The 26,404-nt window shown below is 37.3% G+C and overlaps 1 protein-coding gene across 4 annotated transcripts in view; it reads left to right on the plus strand.

The window, feature by feature from the left end:
- The window catches only part of EMCN (endomucin), an 88,282-nt gene that overhangs the window by 24,394 nt on the left and 37,484 nt on the right, over nt 1–26,404 (plus strand). For 3 of the 4 annotated variants that reach the window (XM_073805566.1, XM_019926473.3, XM_019926472.3), the window contains exons 2-4: nt 6,464–6,586; nt 8,177–8,248; nt 19,709–19,819. In XM_073805566.1, coding sequence (XP_073661667.1) covers nt 6,464–6,586; nt 8,177–8,248; nt 19,709–19,819 — 306 coding nt within the window. The remainder of the gene's footprint in view (nt 1–6,463; nt 6,587–8,176; nt 8,249–19,708; nt 19,820–26,404) is intronic. The other variant, XM_073805567.1, reaches the window with a different exon arrangement.

The raw sequence follows: 26,404 nt of genomic DNA on the forward strand, positions 1-26,404 counted from the left end.
AACATATTTTTAATTTTTGCTTAGGTCTTATTGAAATAGATGCTTAGTAAACGTTTATTGAGGTAGGTTACTCATTGGCTAGTAGTTTACTTATAAATTTCATATAAGGTATCATGAAATTTTTAGATCAATGCAAGTAGAAGTCATCAGGAATACATCATCATGTAATAATTGTTGTTTTCTTTGAATTGAGGAAAAAAATTAACTTCATTTAATTTGGTTGGCAATGAACCAAAGTGACCTGTGCTGTATAAAAGAGCAAGGACCACCATTAATGGAAAAACGTGTTGCTATGACACTGATAATCAAAAGGAGTTGGTGCCCTGTCTTTCACAAAGGCTCTCTTTTGATGGGAATATAGAAAGGGTATCATATTTCCTTTATTTATTTTTATTATATTACTATAGAAATATATTTTACTTATATATAAATTTTGTATATTATACTATGTAATTAACATTTTAATATATTTTTAATGGGTGAGGGAAAATTGAAATTTTCCACTTAAACTTTGCTAATTCTTTGTTACTTCTTTTCTGACAAAGAAGATAGAGCGTATATGTTGAACAAAAATTATAATGCTAGTAACTACTGACAAAGTACTACGAAAAAGGACCTTCTCACTATTTATGATACCCCAATTTGTGCACTGCCATCACATACAAACGTTAAGAAGTGGATCTCTATTCACTATAAGCCATGATGCATAGGGGAGAAGCAACCACAAATGACAACTGAAAATTGACAATTACTTTATTTCAAGATAAAATCTGTATAAAGTTCCTAAAAGCCTAAGGGGTGGCATATATGGGAGGTGGCACTGCATGAAGACAATATGAAATAGTAGAAATAGTATGTTGTAAGCTATTGAAATATAAAATTCGCTACTTTACCATCAATTCCATAGAGCAGTTGATCTAAGTGATGAGATTATTACCTAATAATGGTACTTTGAAGGTTTATAAGACCATTTAGTAGTTAGCATTTTGAATTTACTGTAATTATATATTTCTAAAGAAACCGTTCTTCTGTTTCCTTAAAGAACTTAAAACCTTCTTCTGAAATTGTGTTTATGGTTAAAACTAGCAAAGTAAATATTTTCAAAGGGAAACTTCAGCACTGTCTCTGCCACAATTGCATTCCACATACCCAAATGGTAGAATTAGAAAAAAAAATCAACTTTTTACTAATTGGTGCTATGATCTTTTGAAACTACCTTAAACTCATACATTTTCTGAGCTATAAAATGTAGGACTTCTATTACATTAAGATCTTTTTGAAAAGTTCTTTCCAGATCTCAAGTTCTAGAATTCTAAGTTACTGTCATTCGGTGTTTGTGTTGATCTAGAAGAAGCAAGATCAATCTTCTTTAGTAGTGGATTTTCAGTGGACTTTAGAAACAGAATTGGTAGGGAAAAAGAAAGCTAGAGAAGCAATTGCTCCTTATGAGGATGGATGAAATTCTAACTCTTAGAGACTATTCGTGAGTTACCTCTAAATGTAATTACAAAGCATGTCTGAGAAGATTGGAGTCGATGACTTGATCATTTGAAAACAGGAGAAAGTATGAATCTTGGTTTCTAGCCATAAACTGAATTCTCAAAGTTCTTATGATTTTTATAATTAAAATAGTTATTTTATTAAAATCCCAATAATGCTTCATCCTTTCATAGCATAGGAAACTGGTGCTATGGCATCCCTTGTGCTCTCTCAGTTGGAGTGTATGGATATAGGGTAGAGTCAGGATGAAATGCCATCTGTTTCTCCCCAAAGCAGCACTATCTGGTTTGGCACAAGCAAAGCTGTGAGGCACAGGTCTCCTTGTTAAATTATTCTTTAATCACTTTGGAGATAAAGAGAGGGGAAATGCTACCTCACAGTGTCCTATGAAAACACTTCAGAATTAACCATTTTCCTCAATGGTTTATTATGAGATCAAATCAGACCTAGAAGAGATTTACAGATAATACAGTAAAAGCATAATTGATGGTTACTTGAATCCTGGTCAATAAAACCTTCAACAGTGGTAGTTACAGGGAATAATTCTTTTCCACCGTATGAGGAGAGAAAGTTTCTATTTGCAGCATTTTTTTAAACTCAGTAAATCTCTATTTTTATTTTTCAATTATAAATAGTTTTAAAAGATTGGAAATATTTTAAAGCTTTCAGTCTACTATGGAAAAATTTTATATGTGTGTTTATGTATAGGTACACGACAGTATGAATGCTTGTTATTAAAAAAGAAAAAAACAGTGAGGTGTTCTGTCTGTTTCCTCATCCTAGGCACGTAGAGGTAAAACATCGGTGCATCTAGTCACTTCCACATTTTTGATATCACACTCCGTCAAAGGCAGAAAGCAGGTGGGGCAGGGGTATGTGGCTTGGCATGGAGCCACCTTCCCATGGCCAGATGTGTGACGCTTCAGGGTATCTTCTCCGGAGTCAAAGGTGTCTGGATTCAAATTCCAACTGTATTACTTCCTATAATATGGACAAGTTGCTTACCATTTTTGATCCTCTTCTGTAAAATGGTGATCTAAGCGTATAAACATTGTAGGGTCTTAGAATTAAATGATATAATCCATGGAAAGTATTCACATACTACCTGGCGCAGAGTGACGCTCAGTATTCTTAGGGGTTGCTTGTCAGTCCTTGCCAAAAGAGGGAATACTCTCTGTTGAACAATCTGAAGAACTAGCAATGGAGACATTGATGAGTGCTAATGGATTAAGGTTTTACTCAGGGAAATCCGTGGCCAAATGTGTAGAAGGGCGGTAAGAAGGAGAAGCCTTACAGCACATTTCAACCTGACCACATAAGTAGCTAGAAATGTGTCTTGTTGTAGTTTGCCTCAAGTCATTGTATGGATGAGAACTCACTGATCTCACATGATGACTTCAAGAGGGCCGACCACATTGGTAAACATAAAAATGGCGGCTTTCAATTCTGTTCCACTGGTATCTTCTCATTCTCTGCCCCACTTATTTCCCCATTGTGTTTCCTACGGTTGAATTTCCATTTGGTCACTTCCTATGGCTCCCCACAGACTCGTAAATAAAGTCCTAAGTCTCTGGCTTGGTGTTCAAAGTCCTTTACAATCTGGTCTCCAGAATTTTACCAGACACATCCACCATGTCCTGTCGTAGTACACAGCAATCCAGCCAAACAGAGCTCTTTGCAGTGCCCTCAGATATGTCTCACTCTCCCACTTCAGACCTTTACTCATGCTCTTTCCTCTTCCTGTGTCACCATATTACTCACTCTTCAAGCTCCAGCTCCTATGTCAACTCTCTCATGAAGTATTCCTTGCTCATGCCAGCAGGGTGGTCATTTTTTATTTTTTTTTAATTTTGCTGTACGTGGGCCTCTCACTGTTGTGGCCTCTCCCGTTGCGGAGCACAGGCTCCGGACGCGCAGGCTCAGCGGCCATGGCTCACGGGCCCAGCCGCTCCACGACATGTGGGATCTTTCCGGACCGGGGCACGAACCCGTGTCCCCTGCCTCGGGAGGCGGACTCTCAACCCCTGCGCCACCAGGGAAGCCCAGGGTGATCATTTTTTATCTTATAAATTCTTGTCCTAACTTTTTCTTGTCCCACAGTTTTCACATTTTTAGCTGGAATCACAGTAAGAGATACATTTTGCATTCACACACATTTCATTCTCAAACACACACACACACACACACACACAATGCTAAACAAAAGCTTCATGAAACAATACTTACCCTCATTATTTGCAGTATTAATCTAATATTGCCTCTTTTCTCTTTCATTTGGAAAAAAAAAGCTCTGGCTGCAATGTATTAAATAGACTTAAATTACTCTTTTTTTTTTTTTTTTTTTTTGGCGGTACGCGGGCCTCTCACTGCTGTGGCCTCTCCCGTTGCGGAGCACAGGCTCCGGACGTGCAGGCTCAGCGGCCATGGCTCACGGGCCCAGCCGCTCCGCGGCATGTGGGATCCTCCCGGACCGGGGCACGAACCCGTGTCCCCTGCATCGGCAGGCGGACTCTCAACCACTGCGCCACCAGGGAAGCCCCTAAATTACTCTTTAATTGTATCATAACCTGAAGTTTGAAAAACACTGGTCTACACAACTCATACAGAATATTCTTTATTATTTATTGTGTATAGGCATTATGTTCCCTACCAGATTAAAAGCTACTCAAGGGTGATACTATGTGGAGCAACATAGAGTCTTTTGCAGTATCTAATCATGCTTTTCATATTAGTTCCCCAATAAGTATGTGTGGAAGCAAAAAAGGAAAGAAAAAAGTAAGGGAGGGAGGAAAGAAATATGAAAAATATCTCTGGAGTTGTTGATTATACTCAGAAATTAAGGTTGTTGCTATTTAGCAAGTCAACAGAGAGATATCATTCAAGTTATTTACTGGTGAAATTTCCAGTCCATGGGGTATATGCCTCTTCAAATAACTTCTTCAATCTCAGTTTAAACTTAGAAATTAATGTTACCTCATGGACTCTAGGACAGAAAGAAAAATAGTGAGAACAAAATGACTAATAGAGAAAAGGTAACCTCATACACGCTGTGCTCCTTTTCTCTGCTGAGTATTGAGGGGAAGGAGAGGATGGGAGTAAGACCAAGGGTGTGAAGTGTTTCTCCAGAGGTGAAAAAAGCTTTTGACTTGATTTCGGTAAAGCCCTTGAAAAAGCTGTTCTGTCATTCTTGTATGTGCGGAACACATCGGTATGTGCTGCATACACCAAGCAATTTCTGTGAGCTGTCTGTAAACAAAGTCAGCGCTAAGCATAAACACTCCCAAGGCCCTCAAGTCTATAAAATAAAACAGGAAGTACACTCTATCTCATGACATCTCAAATATTGCTTTTCAATGACTTGAAAGATTTTTGGGTTTTTTTCTCAGATTCAAAGAGGAAAATTTTGGATGAAATTTAAATTTGAGAAGTCATACAAATGACATACAATTACTGTAATGACATACTCAGTTTGACTGGGATTTGAACGTGAGTCTTTGTTATTCAAAGTCCATCCTCTCAACTACCTGTTGTACTGACTCTGTATACAACTGACCCTTAAATAGCATGAGTTTGTACTGTGTGGGTCCACTTATACACAGATTTTTTTCAATAGTAAATACTACAGTGCTAAAATCTGAAGTTGTTTGAATCTTTGGATGCAGAGAAACCTCGGATAGGAAGGGCCACATATAAGTTATACTTGGATTTTCTATCGCGTGGAAGGTAGACGCCCCTAACCCCCAAGTTGTTAAAGGGTCAACTGTTCTGTATACAAAGTAACAACACAAAAATAGTGCTTTCCATGGACAGGAATATTTTTTCCACATCCTTTGTAAACATTTGTTTGCTGTTTTTTGATCTGCAACATAACAGTAAGTATACAGAGACAAGTCCAACAAATGCAGGATTAAAAAAGTATATAAATGCCAATAAGCTACAATAATATTATATGAAACAAATCTTTCCATAGATCACTGAGAATTAAATCCTATATACTTCACTTTTAAAAAATAATATTGCAATGGAAGTTTTAAGAATTATTGTAAGATATTGGCTTTCTATTGCCAAAAAATAATTATTAAAAATAAACATAGGGCTTCCCTCGTGGCACAGTGGTTGAGAACCCACCTGCCGATGCAGGGGACACGGGTTCGTACCCCGGTCCGGGAAGATCCCACATGCCGCGGAGCGGCTGGGCCCGTGAGCCATGGCCGCTGAGCCTGCGCATCTGGAGCCTGTGCTCCGCAACGGGAGACGCCACAACAGTGACAGGCCCGCGTACTGAAAAAAAAAAAAAAAAATATATATATATATATATATATAATATACATAACAATGTATTGTCTTCACTTCTGTGCCTTTGAGAGAAATAAGTCATTTGAAAAGGCAGATTTATGGTGGCTCTATTCCCAAGAATGTAGGCTTGTTGCAATTGTTGAATTTCTTTAAAATTTATTTTCTCTTTAGAATATATATGTAGTATATGGAGAGAGAGAGAGAAATGCTATGTACCAAAAAAAGATGCACTAATACTGAGATTTTAGTATTTAATAACTTTAACATGCTCTAAAACATTCAGTAAAATACCCACTGCCCAGAGAGTGCCTGTTTATTTATTTCATTGGACAATGTTAGTTTAGTTGGATTAAAAATATTGTTAAGCTTCAAACTCATACATTTATTCCTCACTAGTTTTGTCAGATATTATTTTGTTTCGGAACCACAGACTGATTCTGCCAACCATCTTAAAAATTCACGCCGTTGGTGAGAAGCAGATGGAGTTAGTGAATGAATACAGAAATCAAGGCTGAATTCATTACAATTAGAAAATTAATTCCAAAACCATACCCGATGCAGTAGTATACATACAGTTTACTTTGTTTAAATATACTAGGCTATTGACTGGCAAAATAAATGTAAATTTTAATGCAACTGCTTTAACACAATTTACTTTTTTCCAAAGTCAAAGATACAGCCACTCCTGTATTACCATCAACTTCTGCAACAAAAACATCTGTACCAACATCAAACACAACGTCATCACCAAATGTTGCAGAGAAATCAACAGTTGAAATATCTGCTAAAGGTAGGATTAACTCTTCATGACACTTACTTTAACAAATTAAATTAGTAGCACCCATGTAAATTAATCATAGGAAAATAATTTGGGAATCTCATATCTGTGTTATGAAGGTCTAGGTTATTTCACTATTTTGAAACTCATGTGTTATTTTGGGTTGAATACAGAACCGTGAGATCACAGTGGGCTTCTTCGATGATATCGCTTTGGGTCACTTCCTGTTTGGGAATGATCCTATTGTGATGGTTACATATACAAAGTTTATTTTTAGAGAAGAAAAAATTGTCATTTCTCAGTCATAAAAATATCTTTCTAAATATTCCAGTTGCCCACTTAAGCAGCACAGCTCACAAGGTGAAACTGTATTAATAACAGAGCTGCTTGTATATTTTGGAGATTAATCCTTTGTCAGTTGCTTCCTTTGTCAGTTGCTTTGTTTGCATAGTACAGGGAGATCAGCTGGATGCTTTGTGACAATTTAGAGGGGTGGGATAGCGAGGGTGGGAGGGAGGCTCACGAGGGAGAGGATATGGGGATGTATGTATACATATAGCTGATTCACTTTGTTGTACAGCAGAAACTAAACACAACATTGTAAATCAATTATACTCCAATAAAGATATAAAAAAATAAAGTACTAGGTAAACTGTGCAGAGCCAAATATCTCCTCCCCCAAACACAGCATGTGTATATATAAGAACCAAGATTTTATGAATGTCACATAGTAAAAATAGAACCCTTGCCCTAATCACAAAAGGACATTCTAACATGTTTTAAGAGAAAAGGGAATGCTACCATGAGTAGCAAATCAGTAAGTTGTGTTCCCTACTTAAAGCAGATCTTTATCCTTTTGTTGGTCCCCCTGTCCTGTGTGAGTGCCATCTTATCTGAAACAACATTTGCTACATGCTCACTCTATGCCAGGAATTATTCTTCATACGACGAAGATTAAAAAGATGACTAAGGGCCAGTCGGAGCATGCAGCAACTGCGGGGAGTGGGGGGAGGGGCATGGGAAAAAAGAGGTGACTAAGGGTTAGGTACTGCCCTCAGAAGCCTAGGAGAGGGCTTTGTACAGAGTGGGAAATCAATGAATTGTATCATAAATGAAAAAAATTAATTACAGGAGTTTGCAAGTTCCTTTATTATTTATGTTTATTGGAAGTTTCAAAGCCACAACTAAATCAACAAAATGAAATCTCATTTTGGGAAAAAAAGGCACATTACTCCTAGGTCCTATTGACCAGGTAATTTTTCCCACTGGGAAAAATAAAATGATTTTAAATACTTCACTTTTAAAGAGACCTAAGTAACAATCTGCAGTAGAAATTTGCTTTTGGGACCTCTCATACAAAAGTGTGTGTGTGTGTGTGTGTGTGTGTGTGTGTGTGTGTGTATTTATCGGGCCACCCAAGCATTCAGTACTTACATTCCTCACCTTGGACAAAAGAAGCTGGAAAATGGAAAAATAAAGATAGACAAAGGTTTACCCAGTACCTATAGAAGGATTTTAATTCACCTTCAGATTTGACTTACTTTTCTTTACTCCATGACAGGTGAGATGAAATTGTAATTAATAATAATGTCATCTATCTAGGAGCTACCAGCAAGGAACCCTTAGAAACATCTCTGCTGTCAACACTGTCTTCAGTAACCACAGCAGTTAATGGTGAGTAATGTATCTGCTTTGCCACCATTTTTCTTTTATGTATATCATCACATACCATACCATAATAGTCACCCTTTTAAAGTATTCAATTAAGTGGGCTTTAGCGTATTCACAAGCTTCTGCACACATCTGGGACATTTTCATCACCCCCAAAAGAAACCCTACATCTATTACCAATCACTCCCCCACCCTTCCTCTAACCCCTGGCAACCACTACTTTCTGTTTCTATAAATTTACCTATTCTAGAAATTTCATATAAATGGAATCATATGATATATGATCTTTTGTGTCTGGCTTCTTTCACTTAGCATAATGTTCTTAGATTCATCCATGCTATAACATGTATCTGTAGTTTATTTTTTTCTATTACTGAATGATATTTCATTGTGTAGACAGACCACATTTTGTTTATCTGTTTATTAGTTGATGGACATTTGGGTTGTTTCTACTTTTTTGCCTATTGTAAATAATGATGCTAAGAACAATTATGTACATGTTTTTGTGTGGCCATGTGTTTTCATTTCTCTTGGGTATTCTCAAAAATTAATGAACAGAAACCTCAGTATTTTAAATAGAGTTGATGGGCCAGAAGAGGGAGCTCTCACACCCTGAGACAACAGCAGAGCCCAACAGGAAGCAGAGACTCTCTTCTTTCCTGGCAAGGACTCAATCAATGAAAAGTCAGGGACTCTTTGTGTACTATCGCCCTCCCCACTTCCTTTTCCCCTCTATAAAAATTTCTTCTTCCCTTGCCATGTGGGAACTTACACATGACTTGCCATGGTTGCAGACCCTGAATTGCAATTCTCTTCTGATCCCAAGTAAGTGCATCTTGGCTGGAGAAATATCTGTCAGTCCGTTGGCTTCAGGTCAACAGTGAATACCTTGAAGTGGAATTGTGGAGTCACATGGTAACTCTATGTTTAACTTTTTGAGGAACTGATTTCCAAAGCAGCTTCACTATATTACATTCCCACCAGAAAGGTATAAGGGTACCTTCTCTGCACTGATGAGTCTGTCTCCGGTAAAAGGAAAATTTATATCCTGCCTTTAGGCAGATAAGGGAGGCATTTTTATGCATTTGCTACTTCTTAATTGCATTCAGTTTAAAATAATTTTATATCAAAGATGCATATTTTGGGGTGACATATTCTGGTTTCCTTTAGTAGTTTATGCTGTGGATCAAATCAGAGAAATACTTGCTCAACTCAAGATCACAAAGATTTAGACCAACGTTTTCTTCTAAGAAGTTGATACTTTCAGCTTTTAAAGTCTTTGATATAGTGTGAGTTAGATGTCCAGCTTCATTCTTTTGCATGTAGTCATCCAGTTGTCCTGACACCATTTGTTGAATAGACTATTCTTTTCCCATTTGAATTATGGTAGAACCCTTGATAAAAGTCAGCTGGCCATAAAGGTATGTTTTTACTCCTGGACTTTCAATTCTAATCCATTTATCTATATATCTATTCTTATGCCAGAATCATACAGTCTTGGTTATCATAGCTTTGCGTTAAGTTTTGAAATTGGGAAATGTGAATCCTCCAACTTTTTCTTCTTTTTCTAGATTGTTTTGACTATTCTGGGTCACTTGAATTTCCATATGAATTTTAGGATAAACTTGTCCTAACTTTCTGCAAAAAGTCAGCTGGGATTGTGATAGGGATTGCATTGAATCTATAGATCAATTTGGGAAGTACGGCCATCTTCACAGCTGTAAGTCTTCCAAATCATGAATACAGGATGCCTTTATTTAGGTCTTCTTTAATATCCTTTGATAATGTTTATAGTTTTCAGTGCAGAAGACATTCACTTCTTTTGTTCAATTTATTCCTAATATTTTATTCATTTTATTGCTACTGTAAATGGAATCATTTTCCTCAATTTTGTTTTTGGATTGTTCATTGCTACTGTATAGAAATACAATTTATTTTCATATACTGGTATTATATCCTTCCACCTTGTTGAACTCATTTATTGGTTCAAGTTGTGTGTGTGTGTGGTGTGTGTTTTCCTTAGTATTTTCTATATATAAGATTCATCTGCAAGTGGAGATAGTTTTACTTCCTCCTTTCCAATATGGATGTCTTTTATTTTCTTGCCTATTTGCCCTGACTAGAACTTCCAGTTCAATATTGAATGGAAGTGGTGAGAGAGGGCTCCTTTTCTTGTTCCCAATCTTAGGGGAATGCTTTCAGTATGTCACCATTAAGTATGATATTATTGTAGGTTTTTCAGAGATGCCCTTAATCAGGTTGAGGAAGTCCTCTTATATTACTAGTTTGCTGAGTGTTTTCATCATGCAAAAGTGTTAGATTTTGTTAAATGCCGTTCTTAGTGTATTAAGATTATTCTGTGGTTTTTAATCCCTTATTTTATTAATATGGTATATGACACTGATTTTCACATGTGGGACCAATCTTGCATTCCTGTGGTAAATCCCACCTGGTGATGGTATATCATGCCTTTTATATGTTGCTAGATTTGTTATCAATTATTTTGTTAAGAATTTTCATGTCTGTATTCATAAGAGATATAAGTTTGTAGTTTTCTTCTGTTGTCTTTGTCTGATTTTGGTATCGGGTTAATAATAGCCCCATAGGATGCACTGTGAAGTGTTTTCGTCTCTACTAATTTTTGGAAAAATTTGTAAACAATTGATGGTAAATATTCTTTAAATGTTTGGTAGAAGGTACCAGTGAAAATCTGGGATTTTCTTTGTGGAAAGCTTTTGATTACTAATTCAATCTCTTTACTTGGTATAGGCCTTTTCAGATTTTCTATTTCTTCTTGACTCAGTTTTGGTAGTTGATGCAACTGGGGTGTTAAAGTCTTCTATTATTATTGTGTTATTGTCAATTCTCCCTTTATTTTTGTTAATATTTGCCTTATATATGTAGGTGCTGCTATGTTGGATGCATGTATATTTACAATTATTTGATCTTGTGGGTTGATCCCTTGATCATTAGATAATGTCTTTCTTCATCTCTTGTTGCAGTCTTATTTTAAAGTCTATTTTGAGTAACTCAAAGTGGAGTAAATACTGCCAGAAGTTTACGTTCAAGAGTTCAGAATGCTACTCCCACTGGAAGGGCTGTGTCCTGGCAAGCTGCCCTCTGCCTGACTTCCTAGAATGCTCTGGACCGTGCATTTTTCTGACCAACAGTCAGAATTAATTACTTTTTCAATTGCTAAAATGTGGGGGCCAGAGCTGTGTAGACTTAGATGAAAGGGAGGAAAATATTTCGATTTTGCAACTCCAGCCTGAATGGGCAATATTGCACATTGCTCAGCTTGATTTGTTTGTTAATTCAATTAAACTCAACAGCCCACCTACAGGGGTTTGGTTAAATAAATTATAATACATGGATTTAAAAAGAAGTAAGTAGCTCTAATATATACCATGATAAAAATGTGTCTAAGGTATGAAGTGTTTAATGGACTTTGAGCAATCATACCCCAATAAAGTGGTTTTTTAAAAATAAATTTTAAAAAAAGTCTAAATTGTCTGTTATGAGTACTGCTACCCCAGCTTTCTTTTCATTTTCATTTGCATGGAATACCTTTTTCCATCCTCTCACATTCAGTCTATGTGTGTCTTTAGATCTGAAGTGAGTCTCCTGTAGGCAGTGTATATATGGGTCTTGTTTTTCGTTTTGTTTTGTTTTTTTAATCCGTTCAGCCACTCTATGTCTTTTGACTGGAACAGTTAATTCACTTACATTTAAGGTAATTATTGATAGGTATGTATTTATTTTCATTTTGTTAATTGTTTTCTGGTTGTTTTGTACTTCTTTTCTCTTCCTTTCTTCTTTTGCTCTATTCCCTTATGATTTGATGACAATCTTTAGTGTTATGTTTGGATTTCTTTCTCTTTTTTGTGTCTCTATTATAGATTTTTGGTTTGTGATTATCATGAGATTTATATATAATTCTCTCTCTCTTTCTCTCTCTCTATATATGTTTAATGTTTTTGACATCAACTTCTACATCTTTTTGTTTTAGGTATCCCTTAAATACTTATTGTTAGTCTAGATGATTTTACTGCCTTGTCTTTTAACTTTCCTACTAGCTTTATGAGGTTGATCTACTACATTTACTGTATGTTTGCTTTTACCAATGAGATCTCTACTTTCATAATTTTCATATTTCTAGTTGTGGTCTTTTCTACTTCACTTAGGGAAATCCCTTTAACATTTCTTGTAGAGCTGGTTTAGTGGTGCTGAACTCTTTTAGCCTTTGCTTGCCTGTAAAACTCTTTATCTCTTCTTCAAATCTGAATGATATGTTTTCCAGTTAGATTATTCTTGGTTGTAGGTTTTTTCCTTTCATTACCTTGAATATATCATGCCACTCCCTTCCGGCTTACAAAGATTCTGCTGAAAATTCAGCTCACAGTCTTATGGGAGTTCTCTTGTATGTAACTAGTTGCTTTTCTCTTGGTGCTTTTAAGATTCTCTTCTTATCTTTAATATTTGTCATTTTAATTATGTTTCTTGCTGTAAACCACTTTAGGTTCATCTTGTCTGGAACTCTCTGTACTTTCCAGAAATAGATGCATGTTTCCTTTCCCAGCTTAGGGGAGTTTTCAGCTATTATTTCTTCAAATATGTTCTCTGCTTCTTTCTCTCTTTCTTCTCCTTCTAGGACCCCTTATAATGTGAATGTTAGTATGCTTGATCTTATCCCAGAGGTCTCTTAAACTGTCCCCACCTTTTAAAATTCTTTTTCTCTTTTTTGTTCAGCTTGGGTGATTTTTCACTCCTCAGTCTCCAGTTCACTGATCGTTCCTCTGTATCATCTAATCTCCTGTTGATTCCTTCTACTGTATTTTTTATTTCAGTTATTGTATTCTTCAGCTCCATTTGATTCTTTTTATATTTTCTAACTCTTTATTAACTTCTCAACGTGATCATTCATTCTTCTCCCAAGTTCACTGAGCATTTTCATGATCATTACCTTGACCTCTTCATCATGTAGATTACTTATCTCCACTTCACTTAGTTCTTCTTCTTGGGTTTTGTCTTGTTCCTTCATTTGGAACATATTCTTTTGTCTCTTCATTTTGCCTATCTCTGTACATTTATTTCTATGTCTTAGGTAGGTTGGTTATTTTTTCCAGTCTTTGAGAAGTGGCCTTATGTAGGAGACATCCTATGGGGCTCAGCAGCCCACATCTTTCTGGTCACCAGAGCTGTATGCTCTAGGGGTGCCCCCTGTGGTGACTGTGTGGGTCCTTCTGTTGTGGTGGAACCAACTACTGTGGGCACACTGGTAGGCAGGGCTGGCCCCAGGACAGTTGGCTGCCAAGCTGTGACTCATATGGTGGCTGCCAGCCCACGGGTAGGTAGGGCCAGGATCTGGCATGGCTGGCTGTGTGACCCAGCAGGTCCCGGAGCTGGTGCCTTCCTGCTGGTAGATAGGACCAGGTCCCAGTGTGGCTGCTGTGCAACCTGGGGAGTCCTAGGGCTGGTGACAGCCTGTTGGCAGGTGGGGTTGGGACCCGGAGCAGCTGGTTGCAGAGCCCCAGATCTCTAGGGACTGGTGCCTGCCTGCTGGTGGGTGGGTAAGTCCCTGGCGCTTCAAGGCTGGAGGGAGGTTTCCAAAATTGTGCTTGTCATCGCCAGCATCCTCACGGTAGAACAAGCTCCCCAGAATGTTTGCTGCCAGCATCTATGTTCCCAAGGGGAATCCGCGTGGCTTCCTCTCTCTCTGTGAGGCTCTCCAAGATCAGCAAATGAATCTGACGCAGGCTCCTTTCAAATTACTGCCTCTGGACTGGAACTCGGAGCATGTGAAACTTTGCGTGAGCCCTTTAAGAGTGGGGTCTCTGTTTCCTATAGCCCTCTGGCTCTCCCATTACACAAGCCCTGCAGGCCTTCAAAGCCAGGTGTTCTGGGCACTCATTTTCCTGGGAGTGTAGGACATGCAGGTAGTGGGTCCCAATGTAGAATTCAGACCCCTCGCTCCTTGGGGAGAGCCTCTGGAATTGTGATAATCCTCCCGTTTGTGTGTCACCTATCCGTGGGTGTGGGTCTTCACTATACTTCATCTCTACCCCTCCTACCTGTCCTGTTGTGGTTCCTTCTTTGTATCTTTAGTTGTGGAAAATCTTTTCTGCTAGTCTTCAGGTGACTTTCATAGACAGTTCTCCTGTAAATAGTTGTAATTTTGCTGTACCTGTGGGCAGAGTTAGCTCAGCGTCTTCCTACCCCATCCTCTTGCCCACACCTCAGGATATATTATCATTTTTTAAAGATTATTTTAAAATTGTTTAAAAACCGAAAAACTGAGTTTCAGAGAGCTTAGATGACTTAACAAGAAAGCACAAAATTCGTAATAACAATTTGGAATTTGAAAGTTGGCTCTTTAATTTTAAATTTTTCTCTCTATTGAACTAATTCATAATCAACTATTACTTAATGAGTATTACTATTTTAATCTCAACTATTTAGACTTCACTATTTAATAGTGAGCCCCTCAGGTTTTAACAGTGCTTATATAGCACTTTTCTTTCCTACACAAAATAGTCACAGAATTCTGTAACTTTTTGCCTTTCTTTTCCCTTTTTGGTGCATGTTCTCATTCTTTCCCTGCTTTTAGGCTATATTTTGGGTGAGATTGCCAGCCTTCTATGAATGGTTATTTCTTTTAGGTTGCTCCTTTAAGTGGAAAACACATACACACATACATAAACACACACAACCAACTTGTTAGCATTGTGTTTTAAAAAGAGTAAATAAGTCCAAGTGAAAGGTGATATTCTTGAGCATAGTGTAGAAACATTATTAGCACATGAATTTCACAATAACACAAGATCTTGTTATTTCTGCCTACTCTGCTGTTCATCTTACTTTCAGTGTGGTCAGACAATGTCTGATTTTAGGACCCTCATAATTAATGCAATTAGTTGTTGTCTAAAATTGTTTGTAATTAGCAGGAACGTTTCTCATAAAATCTTTTGCAAAAGTCCAAAATGTGAATATATCAGACAAATAGAAGTTGAACCGCCCAGTTTGAAGCAGTGTGGTGGTATGTGCAGGGTGGACTGCCAGCCATTTCTCTCTCTTACCGCCAAGCCTGTGAGGCTTCCCTACTGGACCCTTAGGACTTTAATAGTACAGTTAAAATTTACTGAAATAAGTCATTATTCTGTTTAGTTAAATTCTATTCATAGTAAAATAAGTAATGAATGTGTTCTACAACTGGAAAACAAACAAAGCAATTCTTTTGCACCCTCCATCTAAGCTGGGAATAACCTCATCTGTAATGGTTAATTACAGTTTTTCCAAAGGGGCAGCTCAAATGTTTGAGAAGCTTTTAATGTCCCCATAAGCACTGTTGCTGATTTTTCCTATGTAAGAATTTATGGGTAAATAGGATCAATTGATATGAGAAAATAAAGAAGAAGCTCCTACCAATATTTGCTCTGGCTCCAAGAAACACTGTTAAAATAGATCTTAAGGAAATAGAAAGTCAACATCTATTTGTTAGTGAAGTCTCCAAGAAAGAACGAAGGGATTAAAACATTACTACATTGCTCCGAGGGCACCAAATACCTCAACCCACTTGATTTGGGGGATATATAATGCAAAAAGCCACTCTAAGTACAGATGTAAGTTTATTCATGACCTAGGATCAGTCCCAAGTTCCTATATGAGCTTACCTTGGTAAATTGGGTTAGAGAATTGATAAATCTGGAGACACCTAAACACCTTATTAGGCCAGGCCTAAACAGCAGGGAGCTCTCAGCAGTCTGCTGGGGCCTACTTTCCTGGGGTCATACTACACGGTACTTGATGGTTTTGCAAGAGGTAGGATATTGCTAAACACCCAATTCCAAGGGACCCTTAATGCCTACCTTAATCTACCCTCTAAATAATATGGAAAAGAAAAAGGAAATTTAAATCTATATAGAAATAAAACTTTCCCCTCTTCTTGTCTCCCACTGAAAGCTATAGTCCTACTTTACGTACATTCCTCCACCAGCACCATTTTGTGCTTCTCCAGAATCTCTGGGGACACCGGGATAGTCTGGTTGCATGATCTGAGCTCCTCTTCCTCAGGAGTGAGTACTGGAGAGAACGACGTCTTACGTTCTCTTTGAATTGTTCAGGTATTTGGCCGACATTCCTTCACATCTTTTTCCCTTGGGTTTAGCATTTTAACTTATTTACATTCTGAGGTATTGCTTTTCACTCCAATGGAGGCGTTCAGAAGAATCTGAGCAAAACCTCAAGCAGCTTCTTTTCCGTTCTTTGCCACTGCTTTGACACATCTTCCTAGGATCATTGGTATAAACATATAGGCCCTTCACAGTCTTTCTGTGGGCTCTTTAATATTACCTCAGAAGTCACTTAAGTAAATCAGGATATTAAATAATTTTACCCCAGACTACCCTCATTGCTATGGGTACATAATTTCTATGAAGCATTAGCCCATAAAACGATGCCTGAAAATGGAGCTACGTGGGCAATTGTTTTAGAAAATACTACCCTCAGAGGGTTTTACAAGGCACAATAACATCTGTAAAAATTCTCAGTAATCCTAACACAAAGACATTCATTTGATGTTTTTTCAGAAACTATGCAGCTCCAAATAATTTGACTATAAAAGTGTTTTTTAACATAAACAAAGTAACATACCAAAGTACTAGTATTCTATAGCATGTTTTAGTAAATGTTGATTTCGTCAAAAAGTCACTTATCCCATATTCTATTTCTGAAGACAAAGTGACCACACAAGAAGCTTTTGTTACGCATATTGGACAAAACAATACCGTAAGTCAAATTATGTAATTTCAAAGGAATAAAGCTGCTTAATCCCCTTTGCTTCGCAATTGAACTCCATACATCCTCCCTTCCAAGTCAGTCCGTTGTAAACACACCTTAAATTCCTAATATAATTAAAGTTCACATTTGTTGCTTACTCCCCAAAATTTAACCCCCCAAAACATACAACATGAATCTCACATTGATAATACCAAGACAAATTATAAAACAGCCCATATTCCTCATTCTGCTTAGTTCTAGCCAATGGTTCTAACTTAGGGCTCTGGTTGGAGTCAAAGTCTCTTCTCTGCATTTACACTCTGGTATCGATGAGACTTTCTCAAGCATCTCTTGTGTTTGATTCTTTATTTCAAGTTCAATATGGTTTAAAAATTCCTCATATTTTGTCTTTCATACATTCCACCTGTATCAAATTCTAAGACTTAAAAGAACATAAATTTCAAAAACACAAGTCCTAAAGGTAAAGCCACTATTATCTTGATGCTGTGATTTAAATTAGTATTGCTCAAGCAAAATAATGTTTGTCAAATCTAATACATATATTATTACCTAGACTTAACAGTGTGAGTCACACCTGTAGACCACTGCTGATATATAGTGTTTTCTGGGGGAAAATGGACAGACAGAAAAACTGAAAGAGAGCAAACCGTATAAGTTTAAAGAACAGCTTTGAGATTGGTTTCCTTTTGCTCTGGGGTGTCAATCACTTCTTGGCAGAAGTCCAGAATCTACTACCTGTGAACCTGAAGTGCAATTGGGAACATTTTCCCAAGAAGATGTTAGTATAAGACTATGATTCTCATATTTTAATAAATGTAGGTTACTCTTTTTCTTTTCTTCTGAGATTAGGATTTGAAATATTTAGTACACCAGTAAAGTTTGAAAGTTTATGCCTGTGGCAGCATTAGTCTCCACATTTTTCATTCTTTTCACTTTTCATTCAATACATCTTTCATTCTATTCTATTTTCATAGTCCACCATGAATATTTCTAAATATTTGGATCACTTTCAAAACATTCCTGTCTCCTTCCATGGCCTAATTGACATGTGTAATTGACAACCTGTCCTGAATTGAGTGTGGGCTCTAATTCTATTCTCATTTGTGAAGTATATTCCACATTAATAATAAGCAATTCTCTAAATAAAATTTTGGGGGTTGTACCCCCAGCTACTCCATTATTCTCCTTTTCTCTTTGTATTTTCGTAAACTGGCAGCTCCTCGCATCTTCCTTAGCTATACATTCTATTTTTTCCCATCACCGAGACTGTTGAGTCTGCTTTATACAAGGGAATTCTTTAGCCCATCAGGATAGCTTTTTCATGGTTTCCAATTTTAGCTCAGAAGAATTCTTCTCTGAAGATTTCTGAAGAAGAACTCCTGTTCTGATGTTTTCAAAGCATATGTTCTTGGAGTTCCAGTGAGAAGCAAGATCTTTATCCCCACGTTCCTTCATCCTCAAGTGTTGAGTTTCTGTAACTTTCCCACTTCCATACTATTACAAAGATCAATTTCTGCTTTCCTTACATAATAAGACATTTCTTTTCTTCCTCAAGTATTTCCCTCTCAATTTAATCAAGATTCCTCTGAAGTTGGTGACCATTTTCACTCATTCTTTCTCATATGCAGTGTTAATCCTATAGCCTCTATTCAAATTTATTCACTTTCTTTAGCATATCAATTTCTAAAGGCTTTTTGCCTGAAGACATATTTACCCACCGTCTATGAGGTCTTCCTGCAAACTATAAACTTCTCCAGCATGAATCTCTCAAGTGCACTAAGAATTTGCATTGCACTATAGATGCTTATTGCCACAGAATGAAAGCTGATTGGCACTTCTGGAAGGCACCAGCAGTTCAGGCTTCCAGACCTCTTTGTGGGAGGAGTCTATCAAACTGTCTTCCCCCCATCTCCAGCCAACATCATATCTAGCTAAGCGTGCACTAACCAGCATGCCTATCTTTTCTTTACTAACTCAATGTTCCCCATGCTAGACTTTGAAAAGACTGAAGGTCATCAATCATTTTGTTTTATAATATTTGTGCAAATATAGACTATTTAAAGTAATCTTATTCCAATGCTATTTCTGAAAACTCAGCTTATTTTTTCTTTGTTGCTGAATTTCCTTTTTGCCCCCCCAAAATGAACTAAATATAATTAAAAGTTTATTCTGTTTACTTCTTGTTATCTCTCTCCTCCCTGCTATTCCACCTACCTGAAAATTCTCTCCTAGACAGCATGGGAATCATACTACCGCTTTCAACTACTACTGCTGCCTTACCACCCCATTTCTAGGGTAGCTGAGCAACTAAGTTTTACATCAGAAACGTTTGGCTCTCTGTGACTGGGGGAAAATTATATAACTTTTCAGAATCATACGTAAAATTATGATCATAATTACTACTTAATTCATAGAATTACTGTTATGATCAAGTGAAATAACCTATATCAGACATGTAGGAGAGTCTAATGTCCCTCCACTTTTAAAAATGTAGTTAACTGACTCACCAAAAGACAGACATCAAAACACTGGATTTCTATATCTTGATCAGAGGACTTTAAGTAACTAATCTTCAAGTTGTAACTGGATGTTTATATTAATATTAATGATATGATCTAGTGATTGTTTACACCCCTGATGGCTACTCATTCTTTTTTACATAATTAGGATCTACAGCCAAAGGTGTCACGAAGACTGCGTTCATCACTACAAGAACAACAGTGATAAATCGTCCACTTCCAAATGCTACTTCAACATTACAAAGTCCCCAATCCAAGAGTAAGTACAAGAATTTGTGCTGAAATGTTAAACTAGTATATTGGATAGAACTAAACTCAGAATGTTTTCCAGCCCACAGCTACCAAAGAACAATGCCTTACTTATATTCTCTCCTTGTCTCTACCAAATGGGACAACCATTTAGCGACTTTGCTTTGTACAGTGATACTCTATCCCTCCATAGCCACAAATGAGTGGATGCCAAGGAGGATCAGTCCAAGCCTGAGCAATAATCTATGATATCACCTGGCACAAAAAGGTGAGCTTGGCCAAAAAATGAGACAACTTTGATGAAATGGAAAAATTCTTAGAAACAAATTGCTAAAACTGCCTCAAGAAGATAGGAAGACTGAAAAGACCTAAAGCAATTTAAGATTCTGCATTAGAAAGTTAAAAATGGGCCCATGGAGAAAACTCCAAGCAGGATGGCATCAAGTGTGGATTCTATCAAAATATTCACAAAAGAAGTAATACTAATTCTTCTCAAACTCTTTCATGATGTAGAGGAAACATCGCACAGATAATTATCTGAGACCAGTATTACCCTAACACCAAAGATAGAAAAGAATGAAAAGAAAACACAAATAAAGAAAGCTACAGACCAATATCCATCATGAACACAGATACAAATATCCTTAATAAAATATTACAAAAAAATCTGTAACATATGAAAAGTGATATAAAGAATGAACAAATGGAATTTATCCAGGAATGCAAGGTTGGTTTAACATATGAAAATCAAGTAATGTAATACACCATATTAGTAGACTCAGTAAATGCAGAAAAAGTATTTGACAAAATATAACACCCACTCATAATTAAAACTCCATTAAATATAAATAAAATGGAACTTCCTCAAACTGGTAAAGGATATCTATGAAAAATATACAGCAAACATCATACTTAATAGCGAAAGACTTAATACTTTACTCTTAAGATCTGGAACAAAACAAAGATTCCACTCTCCCCAACTCTATTCAAAATTATAACTAGAGGTTCTAGACAGTGCAATAAGCTGATAGATAGGTAGATAGATAGATAGATAGATAGATAGATAGAAAGGGACAGATAGAATGATTCATCCAGATTGGAAAGGAGGAAATAAATGTGTTTCTCTCAGTAGACTGCATCATTATCTATGTAGAAAACCCAAAGATTTCACAGTAAAGCTACTAGAACTAATAAAGAGTATTCTATACCAGAGGATCCAAGATATGCACAAATAAATCATATTTCTTTACGTTAGCAATGGCAATCCAAAAAATAAGGAAACAATTCCATTCATAATAGCATCAGAAAGAATAAAGTATTTAAGAGTAAATTTAACGATAGAAATGCAAGATTTGTACACTGAACTATAAAACACTTCTGTGAGAAATTAAATATATAAATGGAAATTTCTGATTTGGTGAACATGTGAAGATTTGAGGAGAGTGGTGCACTAGGAGAGGACATGGAAGCTCCACATCCTTTCTCCATACCTTGTCCCGTGCATCTCTTCCATCTGGCTGTCCCTGAGTTATATCCTTTTATCATAAGCCAGTGATCTAATGAGGTAATGGAGTGAATTATCAAGAAAGATTTGTCCCCATCAGTAGGGCTAGTGAGTACCAGAATTAACAACTGGGCATATCTGATTCCTTGCCCTGTGTTCTCTTCTTCATTGCACACTGCCACCTCCCTGAGTTTTTTGTCTTAAGGCAGATAGTCATATGAGTATAACTGAACTAAGTAAGACTAGTCAGTGGTACCTGGCACATCAGCTGGAGGGGCTCTAGTGGGTGTCTGGGACCCTAAAAAGGACACATCATGGGGTCAGTTTCCAGGCAAGAGGAGCAAAAGAACTAAGGGACCCCCAAAGCCAAAGCAGAGCTGAGCCTGTTCTGATCACATGCTCTGGACATTCACATTGTGGAGCCTGGTATCAGAGCACATACGGGAGATGTGGCAGGTGTGAGCCAGCAGGCCAGACACAGCAGAGCAGGGAGCGAAAGGCAATATATGCATTTTTAATGTAATGCACACACAATTTAAATAATACATTTATTTTAGTATTATATGAAAAGACCACTTGTTAGTTTTAGTGATTCAGACAAGCCCACTAAGGATCAAAAAAGAAAATTTTTCATTAGTACAATTACATCTGGTACTTGAGCAAAGAAATCAGATTTTAAAACATTACTGCCGGTGGGAAAGTGCTAGTGAGATGCAAAAATGACATCATTTTGATTCTGACTTTAGCCACACAAAGCCATTTCAAGGGTTCACAAGAAAGATGGAATCGCGGGGGAAAGAAAAGTAGAATGTGAGTGTGTTGCTTCTGTATGTTTAAAATTTTTTTAAAGCCAATGATGAATGTTTTGAACATTTGCTTCCTTAGGTTTTATACTGTAATAACCTACCGTCAATTTTCGTAACAAATATATTTGTTTCTAAGTATATGACCATCAACAAAGACAGAAATAGAAAAAGTTAAATGCAAACAGAAATACTTTACCTAACCATATATAAAATTGTTTAAAAAGCACACAAAAAGAATCCAAGTACTTTAAACAACATAGTCTTAGCTGCATACCCTCCTCAGTAGAACAGATAAAGAGGGGGAGAGAAAAGGAAAACACTGCAGAGAAATCCTGAAATTCACTTGATGAGTTTGTTTTATTGAAATGAATATAGCGAATCTAAATACTTGGTACTACAAGATTGAAAAAACATATAGATGTGTTCTCAATGTGAAAAGGGGAGATACAAATACAGAATGGGGGAAGGAAAGAAAACACTGCATTATCATATTGAAACCAAAGGCATCAGCATAACCTCACGATTAAAATTCAAATACGTATTTAACATTGCAAAGAATAAATAAATAAATAAACAAACAAACATTACATGTTTATGGATTGGAAGACTTGATATTTTAAGACGGCAGTTGCTTCCAAGTTGATCAATAATTGATAAATTAGTCAGTGCAATCCCTATTAGAATACCAGCAGGTTTTTTGCATAGAAATTGATAAATCAATCCTAAAATATATATGGAAATGAAAAGGACCTTGAATAGTCAAAACACTTTTGAAAAAGAACAACAAGATTGGAAGACTCGAACACAGCCAATTTCAAAATTTACTCTAAAGCTATAGTAATCAAAACAGGGTGTGATTAATGTGTTAAGAATAGCATGATTCATAATGGTCAAACACTGAAAATAATCCAAATGTCCATTAAGTGGCGAAATAGAATATCTCATTTGATTTTCCATTTGGAATTCATCTGTAATATTCCAAAACATGGGATATCCATATAATAGAATACTATTCAGCAATTTAAAGGAACAAAATCCTGATACATTCTGTAATAGCATGAATCTGAAGAACATCATACAGTGAAAGAAGTCTTTCTCAAAATACAACGTATATGATTCCGTTTCTGTGAAGTATCCAGAAAGGATATTTTTATAGGGACAGAAAGCAGATAAGTGGCTGTCTACACCTGGAGATGGGCCTGGGGATTGACTGCAGAGAGACCCAAGGAAGTTTTTTGTGTTGAAGAAAAGGTTCTGAAACTGTAGTACAGTGATGGTCACACAACCCTATACATTTACTAAATATTATTGGGTTGTGTACTTAAAATGAGTGCATTAAGTGGTGAGTTTCCAAATAAAGATTTGTTTAAAAAGAAAGAGAATGTTGATCTAGGCCAATAAAATTCCCTTCTGGGTAATCTGAACTAGAAAACCCAAAGAAACCAAAAAGTCGGAGGAACTGTAGTAGCAAGGTTTTAGTAGAGTGAGTCTGAGACAGCCACGGTGATTGGTGCGTATGCCTGCGGCATAAGGAAGCAGGTATTATGAGTAAGCAGAGTTGGTAGAAGAAGAATGGAGAGAGACTATGTGCGGAAATAGAGAGACCCCGCGAGCAAGATTAAGTTGTTCAGGCGAGACAGAGAGAGTAGCAGTTCTGAGAGATCCCCTGATTCCTGACAGTTTTCCAGTTCCAGTCCACATGTATCTTCACAACAAGGACTTCCCTTACTCTGGCCTCTGTGACTGGAAGTAATCTGTACTTTTAGTCAAGCTATCCTGAGTACAAAAGCTAGCAATCTTCTGTAAGAGCCTTATCAGATCCCGTTCATTATAAATACAGGATGCACTGTTGGCATACCCATAGTCCTTAAGAAAAAGCAGCTGCAGGTGACTCACAGTCTCCAAGTCTCTTCTTGGGAGACCTCTAGGGTAGAATGACACAGCAAGTGGGGACTGTGGACGCCCAAGGCCCACTGTTGTCTAGAAACACATCGAGAACCTCCCTTTCCCCCCTTTTTTATTGTAATCATCTTAGGCACGACGTAAAAAAGGTTATCTAGAAAAAGTTGAATTTCACACCATAATTGTAAACTAATCATTCTATTTAATTAGTCACCACATAAAGGAACTTAAAGAAGAGGGTAATTTTTCCTTCATAAGAAGAACATTGTTTTGTGGTAGTGTTGTGGGCTCTGATGAGTAGAACCTATTTTGTAGGCAATATATGTCTGACAAGTACCTTTGGCAAACCAAAACCTCATCCATCTCATAATATGACTGCACCCAAGACAAACAAGAATAAAAGTGAATACACATCTGCAAAATGTGTAGCAGTTGAGGATTAAACTCAAATAATTTGTACTTTGCCCTGACACCCACCCAGGCAGTGCCTGATGTGGAAAATGTCATTCAAGAACCATGGTTTATTAAAATTAGCACTTAGAAGTCTGTGGTCAATCCCATGGGTCACTTGAGGTTCCTAATTCTGCCTTGATTCATGCAATAAAATGCCCTCTGCATCTCAGTTCTGGAGACTCCTGTATTTACTTAGCTTCTAAACACAGTCTGAAGTGGCTTTCTTCCAAGTAGTTTAAAAAATACACCCACAAAATCATTTCTTGAAAAATGAAACACCCTGGAAAGCAAGGTAATGAAAGAAGGGTACTTACTGTTTCCCGTTGCATTTGCCATTTGATTAACCAGTTCTATGCTAAGTCCTTTAGAAATTTTGTTATAAAACTCATTCTTTGGGCAGCCATCCTCCCTAGATCTCTCTCATTCCTCAAGGTGCTCCCTGCTAAGCATGGACTCCACTTGATATAATGAGTTTGCACACATTTCCATCGGCGCCTGACGAGACCAGGAGTCTGCCCAGATTCCTGGTTAGCAGGGCAATGCTCCCTTTCCATCTCCACCCCTCACACACACAAGCATTCAAAATTAGTGGAACCAAGACAGAGAAACAGAAGGAGAACAAAACAATCTATAGGCACGGGAAGGTTGAACACCTCTTAAACATATGGGCAATGGGTCCTCGCAGAGTGACTCTCAGATAAAGGCACTGTGGGTACATTATCTCAAATGCAGGCTTGTTTTAGAGTAGAGAAGAGCTATTGAGGTCTGTTGCTTTACCCCCTAGAAAGGTGGAATGTAGATCAAAAAAGCATGTTCTCCAAACATTTCTAATCGTTTCCCATTCTCTTAAAGTTGTGTGTATTTCTCCTGTTTTCTTTTATTCTGCCTGTAGAAGACAAATTTCTAGACTACTAGGATTTTTAAGATAGAAATCCTCATTAATTCAGTGACCTGACTTTATAAAGAAACGCGGGCCCTTTGGATTAATTAGTAAATTAATTTATTCACTAAAAATCTTTTGGAGCGCATCGGTGACCTGACATGCCCCCTAGCTTCTGGAAATTGCCAGTAATTCTCTGCATTCCTTGGCTTAGAGATACATCACTCTAATCTCTGCCTCTGTCTTCACATTGTCTTTTTCCCTGTGTGTCTACATACGGCCTTCCCTTCTGTGTCTCCTCTTCTGTCTGTGTCTTCTTTTTTTATAGAGACAATTTCTTGGGATTTTGGGCCCACCCCAATGATTTCATCTCAAGATCCATAATTACACTGGCAAAGATCCTTTTTCTAATAAGGCTGTATTCACCGGTTCTAGGTACACATATCTTTCCAAGGAAGTCAGGGGGAGGGGGATGTCACCATTTAGCCTACTCCAGACCATGTTCTGAATTTACCCTTGTTACGCCTAGATTTCAACATCCATGCATTTGTCACTGTCCATTGGTAGGGCTACCTCACTGGGCACTGAGGAGTGATTCAAAGAAATGTCAATCACAGGAGTCTCCATCCTCCAGTATCTAAACTGTGGGAAAATTGGACGTAAAACTCTGTTGTAAAATTACAAATCTTCTCTTCCTGAGTTCCCTGTTTCTGCCAGTGGCTTAAAAATGTGGCATCCTCTCTGACTCTTTTCATTTCCTTTGCATACCTGATGGTTTCTGAAGAGAGAAGAGAAAAGTAGAAGGAGGATGGAGGGGAGAAAGCAAAATAGATGCTTTTCTTGCTGGAAACTTAGTCATTCAGATATCTATAACCAGATTTGAAAGCAGGTATAGTTCACACTGTAAGAGATTGACAGGGAAGGAGAGACCATTGCTCTTTCTCCCTTTGGTGGATTTTATCTTAGATGAGGAGAGAATGTGGAATAAGGTTATAGGTAGAAGACAAACTGAGATGGGCGAATGTCAGGACATAACTCTACTAAGGCAAG

The sequence above is a fragment of the Tursiops truncatus genome, chromosome 5 (assembly GCF_011762595.2).
Source record: "Tursiops truncatus isolate mTurTru1 chromosome 5, mTurTru1.mat.Y, whole genome shotgun sequence".
Classification (NCBI taxonomy): domain Eukaryota; kingdom Metazoa; phylum Chordata; class Mammalia; order Artiodactyla; family Delphinidae; genus Tursiops; species Tursiops truncatus.